We start from the raw sequence: 16,757 nt of genomic DNA, 5'->3' as shown, positions 1-16,757 counted from the left end.
CAAAATTGTAAAAATTGTCCAGAAGGGTGGTTTGAAATTTTCCTACTTAGGTTGATTTTTCAGTTCATAGATGTCTAAGGAATTAAAAAAAAATATTTCAGACTTTTCTGAGTTGAGGCTATATATAGTAACAACCTAATTTGCATATTTCAGTGATAAAGGTCGGAAATACCATTAAAAATTGGTAATGTTTGAGACCTCTAAAATCACCAAATGCCATTTCCACCTAATTTTTAGTTTATGATTTGATTAAGATATATATTGTAGATTATGAAAAGCAATATAATGAAAGAATTCCATCATCAGTATTGTGTATAGGATGCTATTTATGAAGCCCAGATTTATATATTTCATTTTTACGTAAAGTTTTAGACCCTGGTTCTCCATAAATGTTGAAAAAAAATGAATGAAATATCTTTCGTATTAAATTTTGATCTTAGTTTTACAAAATATAAAAAAAATCTACCGATGGCAAATTGTTTAAAATACCTGAAATTTTCAGCTAAAATACCCCTCAACACCCATTACCACCTACTTTATTTTTGTTAAATATTTCCAAAATATTCAATAATAAATGATTTAAAAACATGAAAAATATCAGATTGCTTAAATATTAATTTTTATAAATCCGTATTTTATAAGTAAATAAGAATAATCAAAATAAAATAATATTTTGACACTTCACCTACATTGTATGTGCACCAAAATTTAGTTCCCCTGAATTAAATATCCAACTACAAGTACAGAAAGGCAATAATGACAACAGCAGACCAAAATGAGGAATCCATGTAACGTTTTAACATTATGTAACACAGTATGTTCTGGTCCTTCTATCCAACTATTCCACTGTGATAGGGACACAAGTTCTCATTTGTCACTTTTGCAATGCTCCGAGAAAAATCCAGACAGGTGCATGCAGTTTTATGACATCCCTGAGGCCTTTCTGATTTTGTATAGAACTGGAATATTCTCCATTGACAGTTCGGCATTGAAAGCTAATATGTGTGCGTCACATAGAGAATATTTTGGTATTCAATGGAGGAGGAAGCAAATCCGTTGCATTTACCAAAGCCATAGTGAGAAGAGCAGATCTAATGCAGATCGAGGAGCATGTCCTACTCTGTGCAAGCTGTACTGGTTGAATACAAGACAGATACTTCCAGTAGGAGCAGGTAAACTTATATTTTCATCACATTCTGTAGTAGGGGTTAGCCTACAGGATGCCTTTAACTCGAGATCCAACTAACCCCAGAACCGTAAGGGAGCAACCATTTCAGAGTTCTCAAAATCTTTTTATCTGCTTGACCACAATACTATTTCATCACATTGGGGATCAGAATATTTTTCAGGAAAATAACACAACCCCATCCCCTTCTTAAGTTAAATGGTCGTTCCCTAACTACATGTTTACATCACATATATATTACACAGTCACTACAATGTCAGAAGCATATATAGCACTCAATACGGAGCCATCCAAGAAGGCGGGTATACACTTTTCTGATCTGGACCTTTTTAGTAAGCCTTGCACTGCTTTACATATGAATATGTGAGCTTTTAAGTAATAATAAATAATGCCCCCCCCCCCTTTTGTGCGAAAAAAATGATTGATTATAAAGGGAATCGCTGAAGCGGGCCCTCTCTTAGGCAGTCAGTGGGCCCCACTTATGAAAATAATCTGTCACTACAATCTGTAGCCATGGATTTTGTTTATCGAACCGTTGTGAATTGGGGACTGGTAGGACTTGCCTATTTACAAACAGTATATCAATAAAGCACAATATTGAATGAAGTAAAATTGTTGTAAATTGTCAGAATGGTAAATATTTTATATTCAATTTCCTAATTACCCTAAATTTCAGATGATCAAATATTTAAAAAAGTATAAAAATCTAAAAGTTGACTATGGCTATACATGTATATATGTGCATTTATTTCCAACTAAAATGCCCTTTTCACCTACAAATGTATTTAAAATTAAAACTAAGTTTAACAGCAATAAACCAAAATGAAAATTATCTGTGCAATTTGTAATAACAGTATTATATAAATGATAATAGAAGTGACAGTTTTATGATTTGAAAAATTGACATAAAATTTTAAAAGTTGACTGATTTTCATGTGAACTAAAAAGTCTACCTTTTTCATATATTAATTGAAATGTTATTAATGACAGCTATAAAAATCCAAGGTGATTTGAATAGTTTAAAAGTTGACTTACCATCTATTTTTATTTGTTATCTGAGGACATCAAATTTAATTTAGTACCTTATCATAATATGTAGGATTGAAATAGTGCAGTTAATAACTTTTTTCCTTTTTAACATTTTCAGGATTATGCAAGAAATGTGCCACTTTATTTAGAAAAGATGTTTGTAATGAGCAATTGAATTTTGAGAATGAATTGGGTAAGTTAAAGATAATATGGTAATGTATTACAGATACAATTAAGAGATAACTATATTGTATTTGAAGCTTTGCGGACGTCCATCGGTAGTTTTACTGTCGCAAATTTAGTTTACCTGGCGAAGCGTAATTAATTCCTTTAATAAATGCCAAACAAAATATGCCACTGCTATAAACTCACTCACTTTTGTATTTTAAATGAAGTCAAATTTGGCAAAAAAAAAAGGGGGATGAGTAAGTAATGCGGTAGGTTGTTCTGCTTGGGTACATAGACAATAAGGATTAAAATTTGTATACAATACACAGAAGTTAGATTTAATGACTATAACTGGGTTTCACATTCATTAGTTATGTTCACTTATATTTTAGGACATATAACATCTCTATTAAGGAAGTTCATTTGGTAACCTCCATAAATGTACTACCATACAATTAATCCCCTTGCCAACGCATATACATATAGATCCCCTCAAGTAAGGTAGAGCTTAGACTTGTTACATGTCCCTTTCTTATTATTGTTTTTTCAATTTTGCCGCTTTAACAATTTTACCGCTTAACTAGGAGATTACCATTATACTGACATCTCCAAGGGCAATCAGTATACTGGCAGTTATCAGTGAACAAATAAATTAGTAAGAAAGAAATAAAAGTAAGGGAATTGTAGTATGTCTAGGTAGAGCTATAATGCCTAATCCTACTTTAAAGGACCCACAACATTTGTGCATTTTAATAAACAAACCTCATCTAAGATTACATATTGATCACAATATAGGAAAATTAACATTCATTTTTTTAAATCAAAATTAATTATCTGTCATTATTCCTTTTTTACAGAAGCATTTTATGAAGGAAAAGGGTTATTTGGTAGACCCAAAAGCAGAATAGAACAAGAGCATAACCAAGATAATTTGTTAATGTGTTAATATTATCAACTGGTTAAATTTGAGCTCAAATGGACTATTGACATTAAATTAGCATCAAAAACCACTGAAGTGTAGCATGATATATAGAAACAAGTTGATACTGAATTTTGAACCTCACATGGACACATTTGTGTGGCCTCGCTTATATAACATAAATTATGACAAAATTTGTTAAAGATAATTCATCTGAACTGATTTGAGTAGAAATGATCTCTGAAATCCTGTTATGTCAATTTAAAAATAGAACTTGTATAGCTGACTATGGGAAATGGGCTTTGTTCATTGTTAAAGGCAGTATAGTGACCTATAGTTGTTAATTTCTGTGTCATTTGGTCTCTTGTGGAGAATTATCTCATTGCAACCATTTGTTATCTTTATTTGAATGATGTAAATGTACACATCTATTTATACAAAAGTGTGTTGCTTTAAAGTTATACATTACTGGTATAATATATTTTTTCAGATGTTAACAGCAAAGATGATCAAGACATGGAACTTGCTTACAGTCAGTCCAGTGTGACAGGTAAAAACTTGCCCTGTATTGTATTTACTATAATATGTACTAAGAGGGGGAGGTAACTCTTTTAATATTATTATAACTGCCTTTAAAAGGAGGGGGTGTACTGTTTTACCCCTGCCTGTCTGTCAGTCTGTCAGTCTGTCCCCTGAAATCTTTGTTAAACTCTTCTCAGAAACTACATTTCAGGGCTTGCAAAAATGAAGAGTCATTTATGAGGAAGCTAAACCACATGATATGTTTCTAATGCATCACTCAACAACATCTTCATTACCGAACAATTATGTATTCTTACATTTAAAAGCCAACAAGAAAATTTTCATCCCATTTTCCTCAGGAATTACACTTGAAGGCTATCAGAAAATTAGAATCAAGGTTCATGAGACAAATTGTCCTGTACATGTGCCATGATTTAACCTTTAACTTTGATCTCAAAGTAAAACATTTTAGTCTTAGAACTAGGCATGTGCATGTATTTTTACAATCTTTCCATGAAACACAACTTTTTTACCTTTTGACATATGCTTTTGATATATTGAAGCAAGAATGCAGCATGGTAAGACGATGACTTTCTACCTTCAATGTCACAAAACTAATTTAAATGTAGGAAATATACTCGTTTTGGGTTCTAATAAGATAACGTCATATATTTAATGTGGAAATTACACAGCTTCATGAAAGTCTCTGATTTATTTTGTTAATCACTTCCCTTTTTTAACTCACCTGGCCCAAACGGGCCAAGTGAGCTTTTCTCATCACTATGCATCCGTCGTTCGTTAATTTTTACAAAAATTCTTCTTCTCTGAAACTACTGGGCATAAAAAAAACAAACTTGGTTTACATTATTCTTCGGATATCTAGTTTATAAAATGTATCCGATGACCCCGCCCATCAACCAAGATGGCTGCCATGGCTAAAGATAGAACATGGGGGTAAAATCAGTTTTTGGCTTATATCTCTGAAACTAAAGCATTTAGAGCAAATCTTACATTGATAAAAATGTTCATTGGATCAAGATCTATCTGTCTTGAAATTATCACATGCATCAGACAATCTGTTGTTGGGTTGCTGCCCCCAAATTAGTAAGTTTACAGAGATTTTGCAGTTTTTATTTATTATCTTGAATATTATAATAGCTAGAGATAAACTGCAACCAGCAAAATTGTTCAGCAAAGTAAGATCTACAAATATGTACAAAATTGTCAATTGACCCCATAAAGAGTTATTGCCCTTTAAAGTCAATTATAAATTTTTGTAATCTTTTACAAAAATCTTCTCCTCTGAAACTACTAGGCCAAATAAAACCAAACTTAGCCCGAATCATCCTTAGGGTATTGGGTTTTAAAATGTATCCAATAACCCCGCCCAACAACCGAGATGGCCGCCATGGCTAAAGATAGAACATGGGGTAAAATAAGTCGATTTCTCTGAAACTACTGGGCCAAGTTCATTACAAATAGAGATAATTGTAAACAGCAAGAATGGTCAGTAAATTAAGACCTACAAACAAGTTACCATCACCAAAACAGAGAATTTTGTCATGAATTCTATTCTTGTCTATAATGTGTGTCCTTTGTTTTATATGCACATAGACCAAGGTGAGCGACACAGCTCTTTAGAGCCTCTAGTTTGTAAGTATCATGCATTAATGAACACTTAACTATTGATGTCACAGATATATTGAATCTTTCTTCTCATTTAATTTGGTAATTCTTTTTTGCAGACAAATTTGAAGGATTTTCTGAGCTATCCTCACAAGCAGCAACAATGTCAAGCCAGGACTGGCTTGAAACACAAATGGACACCAAAGATAGATTTAATGCAGCTATGAAGATGTTATCACATTCATTTGAACCTCTTAATTGCCAGTTGTCAAAACCATGGAGTACACTTAGTAAAAGTTCAAGATCATATTATTCGAAAAAGACACAGGAGTCAATTAGCTTGATTTTAAATGTTATTGCACCTGGACAAGAGGATGTGCTATTAGATAATTTACAGCAAAAAGAGGTTTCGATTGATTCCACTACTAGATGCATAATTGATGCTTTCCACAATGCTAGTAACTCAAGAACACAGATTCAAATTCTTTCTCTAATTGTTAACAAATTTACCAAAATAGATTATCTGTGGCAAAAATTGATGGTGCTAGAAAACATTCATTTGTTGTTGGAGCAGGAAACCTTGTTAATCCACCCAAAATATACCGAACTTAATTAACAAAGCCAAGAGTAACACATTTCATTCAATTCGTTATGAATCCATTATATTCTACCATTATTGGTTTTGGACAAACTATGTTAAAGTTATCAACTAATGAAAAAATGGAAATTCCTAGAGTAATAAGAAATGTAATAAATGCAAGAATTATAAGTAACTACCAAAATTATTGTGAAGAAAATAACTTTGAATCATACAGCAGACCAACATTATACCAAATTCTCAAAGTATGTGTAGCATCTAAAAAAAAAGCTTTACAAGGTCTTGACAATACAACTTCTGGTGGAATGGGAGCAAATGACACATTGCTTCAACTGGTGACAAAACTTGAGACATTTGGTAAAAGTCATGAAAGTGTGGAAAAATTTAAAGACATTTGCATGTAATTAACCTGTTTTTGAAATTTGAATACAAACTGCATTTGAATAAATTAGATGGTTGTACAGATCACTGCACTACATACGCTTTAAGTTACCCTTCAGTTTTTTGCTTTGCTTCTAGTTGTGGACATCAGCATAATGCTAATTGTAATAAATGCAGTCTTGTTGACAATGTGCTTGACCTAATTACAACAGAGCTTTCTAACGTTCAAGTAAACGAATCGGTACAAGATGATATTGACTTTGATCTTAACAGTGCAACAAAGAATTTATTGAAATGGAAAAGGCACCTATTAAAAACTGTGCATCAAGATGCTGCAAGAAATGATATTTTGAAGAATTTAACACCTAATTAGAGTTTGATCATTATGGATTGGGCAATGAAGTTTTTGCCTGTACAATTCCGTGAGACTCAGTCAGAATTTTTCGGAAAGAAAGGTCTTAGTTGGCACATTTCATGTTCAGTTACAAGGTCAGCATCATCAGATGAGTTAGATCTCAACTGTTACATTCACATACTTGAAAATGGGACACTAGGCTGGTTTTCTATTGCAAATATTTTGCTCCATTTGCTGGAACAACTCAAGTGTAAGAAACAGTCTCTGGAAGAAATTTATCTCAAAAGTGATAATGCTGCATGTTACCACTGTGTGAACCTTATAAGCTTCATAAAGCAGAACAACTCAACCTTCCCAATAAGAATCAAAGAATACAACTTTAGTGAGGCTCAATCAGGGAAAGACCTGTGTGACAGTAAAACAGGGTCCTCGAGGTTGCACAGGTATGCAAATGAAGGACACAATGTTCTAAATGCAGGAGACATGAAAAAAACCCTTGAAAGCTATGGAGGTGTTAAAGGAACAAATGTTTGTGTTGTTTCGATTGACCAGGCTTCTGAGCCTAAGATTAAAAGTAAAATTCCTGGGATTAGTGTATTGAACAATTTTGCTTTCACTGAAATTGGAATTGTTGCAAGAAAGGCCTATCAAGTTGGTTCTGGACAGCTTATACAAACATCAGAACTATCTGACCAAACCCTTTCTACAGAAAGGGTGTTTAATCTGGAGGTAAGTGTTAGAAATAGATTTAATTAAAAATTATACAAAAAGGGTGCACTGAAAAGCAAATTAACTTCTGAAATGTTTTCCAAATTTTTTCTGGATTAAACAATATTATATATCTACCAACAAATGATGCGTTAAATAAGCATGGACTTTGAATGTAAAAGGCAAGACATTTCAATATTTATTCTAAGTTCAAGATATCTTATAAACTTTATAAAATATACCATATAGTTAATAACTTAAATATATTTAATATAGTTTATAAGATATATTATATATAGTTTATAAGTTATCTCTTATAAGTTATAAGATATCTTGTATAATTTTTAAGGTATTATAAAAATTACACATTATAAAATTATAAAAATTATATGAAATATTTTATAAACTATTATATGGGAAACCTTATAAACTATATAAGCTATCTTAAATTTTATGAGATATGATAAAGTATATAAAGTATAAAATATATCATCTAAAAAATATATTTATAAGATAAATTTATAATTAACTTTATAAGTTATCTCATATAATATATAAGATACAATGTATCTTATGTTACCTAGTTTATACGATATCTTATGAAGAAATTTATAAAAGAATCTTATAAATTGTATAAGATATCTCATGTATAATATAAGATATCTTATGAAGAAAATATACAAGATTTCTTAAAAATTGTATAAGATATCTCGTATATAATATATAAGATATCTCATATATAATATATAAGATATCTCATATATAATATATAAGATATCTCATATGGTATATAAGATATCTCATAAAATATATAAGATATCTCATATAATAATATATAAGATATCTTAAATATATGAGATATTTCATAATAATATAGTTCTAATGCCAACTTCAGATGGAATGTGGAATGAATAGTTTCTTAATATAACTATACATTTTGTTATTGTCCATCTTGTTAGCAGGAATTTTAGGAGCATTATCCTCACCATTGAAAGCGTAAGTATTAATTATTCACAACAAAATCTTCACAAGTTAGCAAGGAGAGTGTTGTGTTGAATATGACATAGATATTTGAGATGGTGTTGGGTAAGTACCACTTGATATATTTATGGACTGCAATAACCTAGGAACTATTGAAGCGGCTGAATGTAATGTTTGGTCTTCATTCATAGTTATTGTCTCAATTTCCATTCCAATTTATGGCAATAGTTAGCCAGATAGATTTGAAATAGCTAGCTGCTTGAATGGCTTCAGACATTGATATTTAAGTAATGAACCCTACACTTGATTCTCCCTGCCTTACTGTTTCCGTATGAATGATTATTCATTATGTTTTTTTGGCTGAAATATACGTCGTTTTCAATCCATGAAGAAGGAAGCAGGAATATTTTACCAAAGAAAAGACATGACAAAGGTTTTTTGAGAACAAGCAAATCTTCCTGGATGTCACAAATCAGGCAATGATAAGCTTTCTTGTAAAACTCATTGTGTAGTGTAGTGAATGGCATTGGTTTTAATAATAAATTCTTGTGAAAAAAAGAGTACTTTTAATTCTGAATCTCGTTTGTTTTCCGATAATATCATTAGTTTTCGGAGTATTTCATCAGCTTCGGAATAACGTAGATGTTTGTCGCGTTTGTACTATTTGCGCTTGCAGAAAATACAAGCAGTCCATTCAAAAGGTAAGGACATTATTCTGGTCAGAACCGACTAGAATCAACATGTTTGATCATCGGCATGGACAGAATCTGCATGACCATCTAAAATATCAGGCTGTGTTAACTTTTCTAAATTGACCATATTAGTGTATGATTTGTTACAAAATTTGTGATAATGATACCTTTCTATACCACCATCATCAAATGAACTATACAAACTTCATGGAGTCGGTGGTACACATCCTCTTTGCTTGTATTCACACAATTACAAAGTCTTATGGTTCCTTTTGCAGTTAGACATGAACGGGTTTTACTTGCTTAAATCAGATATTTAATTAAAAAAATCCAGATGTTTGAAACACGGTTTCGTTTAGCTTTCGAAGATGTCTGTAGTTGACTGGACTGCTTGTATGTTATACAAGCACACAAAGTACAAACGCGACAAACATCTACGTTATACTGAAGCTGATGAAGGACTCATAAAGCTGATAAAATTATAGTGAACAAACCATAAAATATATTTTAGACAAAATATATCAGTCAAAAACTTTTAAAAACATTGTTCAATAAACATGTGATACGCAAATATCACTTCTTTCATATTTGATTGACCTAAACACGAACAATGGTATATTGCAGTGCCGAAGCGATTTGTCAATAAAAAGTAAATTTTCTTCGTATCGGGTGGAGAAAATGATCAGGAAATTCACTGATTTATTATGTCTACTACAAATATGTAAAAAAAATTGTGAATTTATTTGAAAAACTGAACCGGAGTGGTCTTAAAACTTTACAAAAATGTAATTTTTGACTTTTTACCTCGAAAAAATTGAAAGATACGATGCAATTTAAATTACCAAATGTCTTTACAACTCTGTGGATATTAAACACAGTTCAAATTTTCAAAAGTGAGTGAAAACGACCATAATAAAGCTAAATAGAGAGAATTATAGTATTACAATATGGATACGCACTCAAACACTTCATTAAATGCCAAAATCAGGAGTTTGAGGACTATATCAAAGAAAGTAACTTAAGATATATCATCAAGTACATTTTCAATGAAAAAGAAATCAACATTTCTTTTTCTTTTATGAAAAACTGCACCATAGGAAATGGCTACCACCGGGCAAAAAAGGTAGTCTTATCACGAAGTTAACACTGATTTGCAAACAATCTTAAAACTATAACTTTGAAAAATCGACCTTTGAGTAGTTATATCATTTGAGAGTAAACGTTTGTAATGTTTAACTAAAGCGTAAAATGTGAATGACTGTCAATTGTGGTTCATCGAAAAAAAAAAAAATTACAATAGCGGATTATAGAATTTGATAGAATTATTTGGTAATAGTTTTCATGATTGCGTAGTTAGCTACCTACTTGTAATGCTAAAACGGATTTATCTCGTTGGTGGTATTTAGGCTTGATTTATGTTATGAGAAATAAAGTGGTGCCTAACATATACGTTATCCCCTGGTTGTCGTGTATTCTTTTATATATAACAGCTATGCTGTATCAATTCCTGAGATAAATTGTCACCGCCCTTTTTTTAACTGTTGTCCGTGTTGTTTTATATTCTTAAGCGTTTTTGTGTAGTGTTGAGGAACCTTTTTCGTCGGGAGGTGACTTTTTACTTATTCGGTGGGAGAAGGTTGTTTTTTTTTTCATTTCATCTTCTGATATAGTGTTTTCTGTTTTTCTTCCACCCACTGTGACATGATTGAAAATGATAATGTTTGCCGATGATACGTCCGAGTTTATGGTTCGAAGTCAACAGCCTTTTAAGAAAACTTTACATAAAAAAGTTTGGTATGCATCATGCTTGGGATACCGCCTCGGTGGTCTCGTTGCAGCGTGTTTGCTTTGAATGCGAGAGGTCGTGGGTTTTAACCCCGGCCGGGTCAAACCAAAGACTTCGCAAAGCAGAGTAAATATTCGTATTACATTAACATGTTCTCGTCCTAATTATGCATATTAATTTGCCTCTGGGCGTTAAGCAGCCATTCAACATCATCATCAGTATGCTTAGGTTAATATCCTGTTTAAACAAGTAGTTTTAATTTGTAATTTTAAATGTAGCTGAGATGTTTGATGCCAAAAATTTGTACTGAACACTTTAACTTGTAAGATGTTTTGTTCATTGTAATTTGGATTTGAATGAACTTATTAATGAAACATGTAAAAAGAAAGTGTTGAAAGTAAGTGCAAACTTATTCAAAGAAGTATATATTTTTTTTCAATTTAAATGAATCAGAAAATGAAAAAAATATTATTCACTTCCAAGTTACAGTCACTGTTATTTGTTAACAAAATGTTAAGGAATATATTCTATTGCTGTATAGTGTTTTGCATATTTTTTTATACACTTTCCAATGAATTTTCCAAACTGTTCTGTTTGGTACGAAGAAGGATGAACAATTAAACATGTATCTCGGAAATGTTAGAATGTACAAACATTTATTTTTTGGTTTTGTCAAATTATGTAAGTATTCAATTTACAATGGGAAGTTGTATGCTTGGTGATATTATAAATTCATCAAGTAGAAAGGGTGCTGTTGATTCGATTGTTGACCAAAACAAATAATATAGTTTCAACTGCAAATCGCTAAAAAAAAAACCAGAACATTGCGAGCAGTACAAAGTAAATCTGATCCCGTATACTTTGCATTGAACAGCCAATTGCCACAATTTTCAATAAATAATACGTCATTTTTACAAATCTGTATATACATCTAACATAGAGGTATATACATAGATATCGTATATTGTTTCATGTATGAGAACTAATTATATATGTTCATTTGAACAATTACAAAAAGGAAAAATAAAAGCAAAACAAACTTTTTAATAAATCATGTCCGACTGAACAACTTACATGTTTAACTATGTAATGTTATATGCATATTGTATAATTCTTTCGACTTAAACCGGTGAATTCGTCATGGTTCCCCTTTTGTTTCTATGTTATATAATTATACTGCAAGCAGATTCATTAACATAGAAAGAATACATTTTCCTACTAAAACCGATGATCCTGTTGATACTCAACTCTTTGATAAAAAAAAAGAGTCAATCAAAGAAATATTTAAATAAATACAAATAAAAAGGCTTTAGCGTGTTCAGGAGCTAGAATGAATTTCTGACAAAAAAAACTTTGGGCAGTTATTAGGGAGGTGGCGCAATACGAAACATAATTCAACAATATTAAATGGAACTTGCGACTTGTAACAGCAGTATTGGTTCAACACTGATATGGGGCAGATTTGGATCAAATTTGGTTAAATAACACATAACAACATAAAACGTTGCATAGAGGTTTAAAAATCAAGATATCTCTCATTTATGGAAAAACTATTAAATCTACATTTGTTGTCTTTGATTGTGTATCAACTTGAACTAAGAGGCATTCCAGATATTTATATAAAACAACTTACGCATATTTAGAGTTGTCCTTTTCAGAGACGGAAAAAACAAACAAAAGCTCAAGGTATGTTGTTTACCGATGTAAGAGGATGGATAGGCATTATCAATTTAAGGGACTTATAAAATCAAAACAGTTGAATAGCTTGTACAGTATTATGAATTCAGAAACATCACCAATAGAAAGCAATAGGTAAATACTGTTTTACTTCACTAGACGAACAATTTGACAAACCTACTTTTTGTATTCTTGTTCAAGCAGACGTTTTTGTTATACGTTCTTGTTCAAGCAGAAGCATTTGGCAAATATAAGTGGCCATAGGTTATACTAATATTAACATCCTTAGTTTTATATTATGCACAGTTTAATTCTTGTGGAATAAATAAAGTAAAAGATAACTAGGACTTGAATACTAATGATTACATATATAAACAGATAGAAGAAACTGAATAGTTCAATGTTGCCGATTATGCTTTATGAACGCCTGCACAAATTGACCTGATAAAATAATAGGACTCTAATCTTTTGAACAAAGTACGAAAAATGAAGCCCTTTCTGTTATGATTTTGACTTTGGTAGAAACATAATATTTTGCCTGGTCAAGTTATTGTAATGACCACATCATCTACCACTATTGTACAATTATGTACACAACACCCGCTATGTAATATGTCTACTATATTGTTCACATAAATAATACATCTCCTTTCAACTTAATAGGCTTAATTTGTAATAGTAGTTAGAATAGCAAAAGTACGAACATAATTGTTATTAAAGTTAAAAATATAAATACGCATAACACGATTGAATTAATGATGTATAGATAAATACACTTGGAATGATCAATATAATATGATTTGCTTTTTCTTTCTCGTTTTAATTTCCACACGGTAATGAGAGTGTTATAATACGTGGACCCTGTGGGTTTACGTAACAGAGGATTTAAAGTTGAAACAAAAGGATCTCAAATAGTTTTTCAAAAGATACCAAAGGAACAACCAAAAACCATAAGTAGAAGACAAACTGACAACACAATGTCATAAACTAACGAAAAAAAACCGTTTACAAAACATTGCATATAAACTTAGGACACAGCAACACGAAACAAATAAAAATACCGGGGGTAATTGCAGGTGATCCGGGATGGTATGGAGATCCACACACTTAAGCATAACTTTTCCTTTTATTATAAAATCTAATTGCACCTGTGTTATCGTAAAAACTTAGAAAAGATTGGTACATCTGTTATGAAAAATATTCTGAGACGATTTAATAAACAAACCATATGACACAGTGCAAGTAGACAAAACATACTTTATTCCTCATACTTCATACCTTATCCTCTTGATTGGGATCTATATTTGATGTTTCGAGTAACAGTTTGACCATTTTGAGTTCTCCACGTCTTGCAGCTTTGTGTAAAACAGTGTTCCCATCCTGAAATACACCGTTAAAATATTTACAGTTCTTACCAATATTCTGTTAGAAAATTAAATTTTATTACAGGTATGTAAGAGATTAAATCAATTCATTAAATAATAAACTCAGTTTTGTAATACATGAATATAAGTTACGTGTCAACAATTTGTGGGTATCGAGTTTGATTGCTGATTAAATTTGATTCCACCTCACTCGAATATCCAATTGAATGTGTATTTTTCTTCATAAAACCACCATGCCAAACAGCAACTGAATTACACACTGTAGATGACTTTGAATTTGTTGTGAATATTGTACGTCTGTTTCCCTTTGAGGTTTAAAGATTAGTTGTAAGTGTGTACTAATATGTAAATTAAGGCTGACAATTGTTTAGGTCGACCACGCAACGTTTGACAATCCTCTTAAGTGGTACAATCCATACCTTATATAATTTTTTTGGATCTATAGTTGTTCTTTCTAATAACAATTTTACTATTTTGAAATGTTCTCTTTCTACAGCTATGTCAAATGGAGTGTTCCCATCCTAAAAAAGAAATGCTACGATGTTCAGAGAACTAAAAGAAAATGAAGAAACATGTACGAATCTTATCTGAATAATGTTGTAGGCAATAATTCATTTTGATATTTCAATAAAATAAGGCAAATGACACAATCATTTAATTCAGAATATATAAAATAAAATCATGTTCACTTAACATGTTTTAATACATTGCATTTCTTTTGTATTAATCTAATTTTGTAACTTCTGTACACAAAACATGGTCATTGTGAAGTGTTTTCCCCTCTCGTCTAAATTGACAAAGATTGCAAGTTTCCCAACCGAAGGTCGGTGGTTGTCTTTGTTAAGTCCAGCTCTCTCCACTAAATAATACTGGTCGCCTTGATATGGCTACTATCACTAAACGTGGTATTAAACATGTTATTCACCAAAAAACTAATGAACCAACAAAACTTTGGTAACACTCATATTGTTGGTATCATTACGGCCAGACCTCAAGAAAGAATTATCAGTGAAGGCAATATAAATAGGATAAGATGAAACTTAAGCTGTCGAAAGTATATAGCAGAAACAAACAAATTGCCTTATCTACGTCATTTGATACCAGGTGGAAAGTTATTTCATTGAGAATCATATCACATCTTCTAATTCTAATATAGATTAGCATGTGTGTATATTTTAACATTATTTTTCTTTTGATATATAACTGTATCTTCTGTTTTTCAAACCTTAAGTACAGAAGGGAACGAGGTGCATATTATATTGACAACATTGTTTTTGCTATATCCAGTTGTCATCTTCCGTTTTGAGCAGCTACGTGTAGAATAATGTTGCAGTCATAAAATATAAATTTTACCATATTCAAAGTTCCTCCGCGAAAGCGTTGAAGTGCACGAACATGAATGGTATACTGTCGTTATTCACAAGTTAAATAAATGTAAATCCCACATCGAAATAGCAAAATACTATTTATTCATAGACATATTATATACGAAGATATGATGTGAAAAGTAAAGTTATCGTCGTCTTGATTTGACAAATTCTGGAATGCTAAAAGTTCTGCTGAAGAAAGGTAGAGTAATAGGAACACTTGATAAAGCATTTACTGATATTAGGTCTCTTGTGAAGAGTTGTCTCATTGGGAATCATACCACATCTTCTTTTTTATATATATACTTCCTTTTAAAACGGATTTATCACGTTGGTTGTATTAAGGCTTGATTTATGTAATGCGAAATAAAGTGATGCCTAACATATACGTTATCCCCTGGTTGTCGTGTATTCTTTTATATATAACAGCTATGGTGTATCCATTCCTGAGATAAATTGTCACCCCCTTTTTTTTGGTGTTGTCCGTGTTGTTTTCTATTCTTAAGTGTTATTGTGTAGTGTTGTGGAAACTTTTTCGTCGGGAGGGTGACTTTTTACTTATTCAGTGGGAGAAGTTTTTTATTTTTTTTCATTTCATCTTCTGATATAGTGTTTTCAGTTTTTTTCCTACCCAATTTGACATGATTCTAAGTGATATTGTTTGCCGATGATACGTCCGAGTTTATAGATCAAAGTCAACAGCCTTTTAAGAAAACTTTACATGAATTAGATTGGTATGCATCATGCTTAGGATACCGCCTCGGTGGTCTCGTGGCAGTGTGTTTGATTCGAGTGCGAGAGGTTGTGGGTTTAAATCCCGTCTGGGTCAAACCAAAGACTTAAAAATTGGTATTTGCTGCTTCTCCGCTAAGCAGGCGGCATTAAGGAGTAAGAATAATGTGTCCTGGTTAGGTGATATGTCTTCTTGCGGATTGTTACCTTGTGAACTTGCACGTTGAAAATCCGGCTCACCGTTTCGGTCTCATGCAAAGCAGGGTTAATATTCATATTACATTAACATGTTCTCGTCTTAAATATGCAAATTAATTTGCCTCTGGACGTTAAGCAGTCATTCATCATCATCATCAGTAAGAGGTTAATATCCTGTTTAAACAAGTAGTTTGAATTTGTAATTATAAATATAGCTCAGATGTTTGATGCCAAAAATTTGTACTGAACACTATACCTCGTTTTGTTTATTGTAATTTGGATTTAAATGCACTTATTAATGAAACATGTAACGAGAAAGTATTTAAAGTAAATGCAAACTTATTCAAAGAAGTATATATATTTTTGTTCAATTTAGATTAATCAGAAAATGAAAATATTAATCACTTGCTAGTTACAGTCACTATTATCTGTTAACAACATGTTGAG

At 31.6% G+C, this 16,757-nt stretch overlaps 1 protein-coding gene across 1 annotated transcript in view; it reads right to left on the bottom strand.

The window, feature by feature from the left end:
- Positions 1-16,757, bottom strand: part of LOC127699901 (putative ankyrin repeat protein RBE_0317) — a 639,895-nt gene that overhangs the window by 11,822 nt on the left and 611,316 nt on the right. The window contains exon 10 of the mRNA XM_052203294.1: positions 13,907-14,008. Coding sequence (XP_052059254.1) covers positions 13,907-14,008 — 102 coding nt within the window. The remainder of the gene's footprint in view (positions 1-13,906; positions 14,009-16,757) is intronic.

The sequence above is a fragment of the Mytilus californianus genome, unplaced genomic scaffold (genome assembly GCF_021869535.1).
Source record: "Mytilus californianus isolate M0D057914Y unplaced genomic scaffold, xbMytCali1.0.p SCAF_43, whole genome shotgun sequence".
NCBI classification, from domain to species: Eukaryota; Metazoa; Mollusca; class Bivalvia; order Mytilida; family Mytilidae; genus Mytilus; species Mytilus californianus.
The sequence above is the reverse complement of the archived record's forward strand: the minus strand, read 5'-3'. Positions and strand labels throughout refer to the sequence as shown.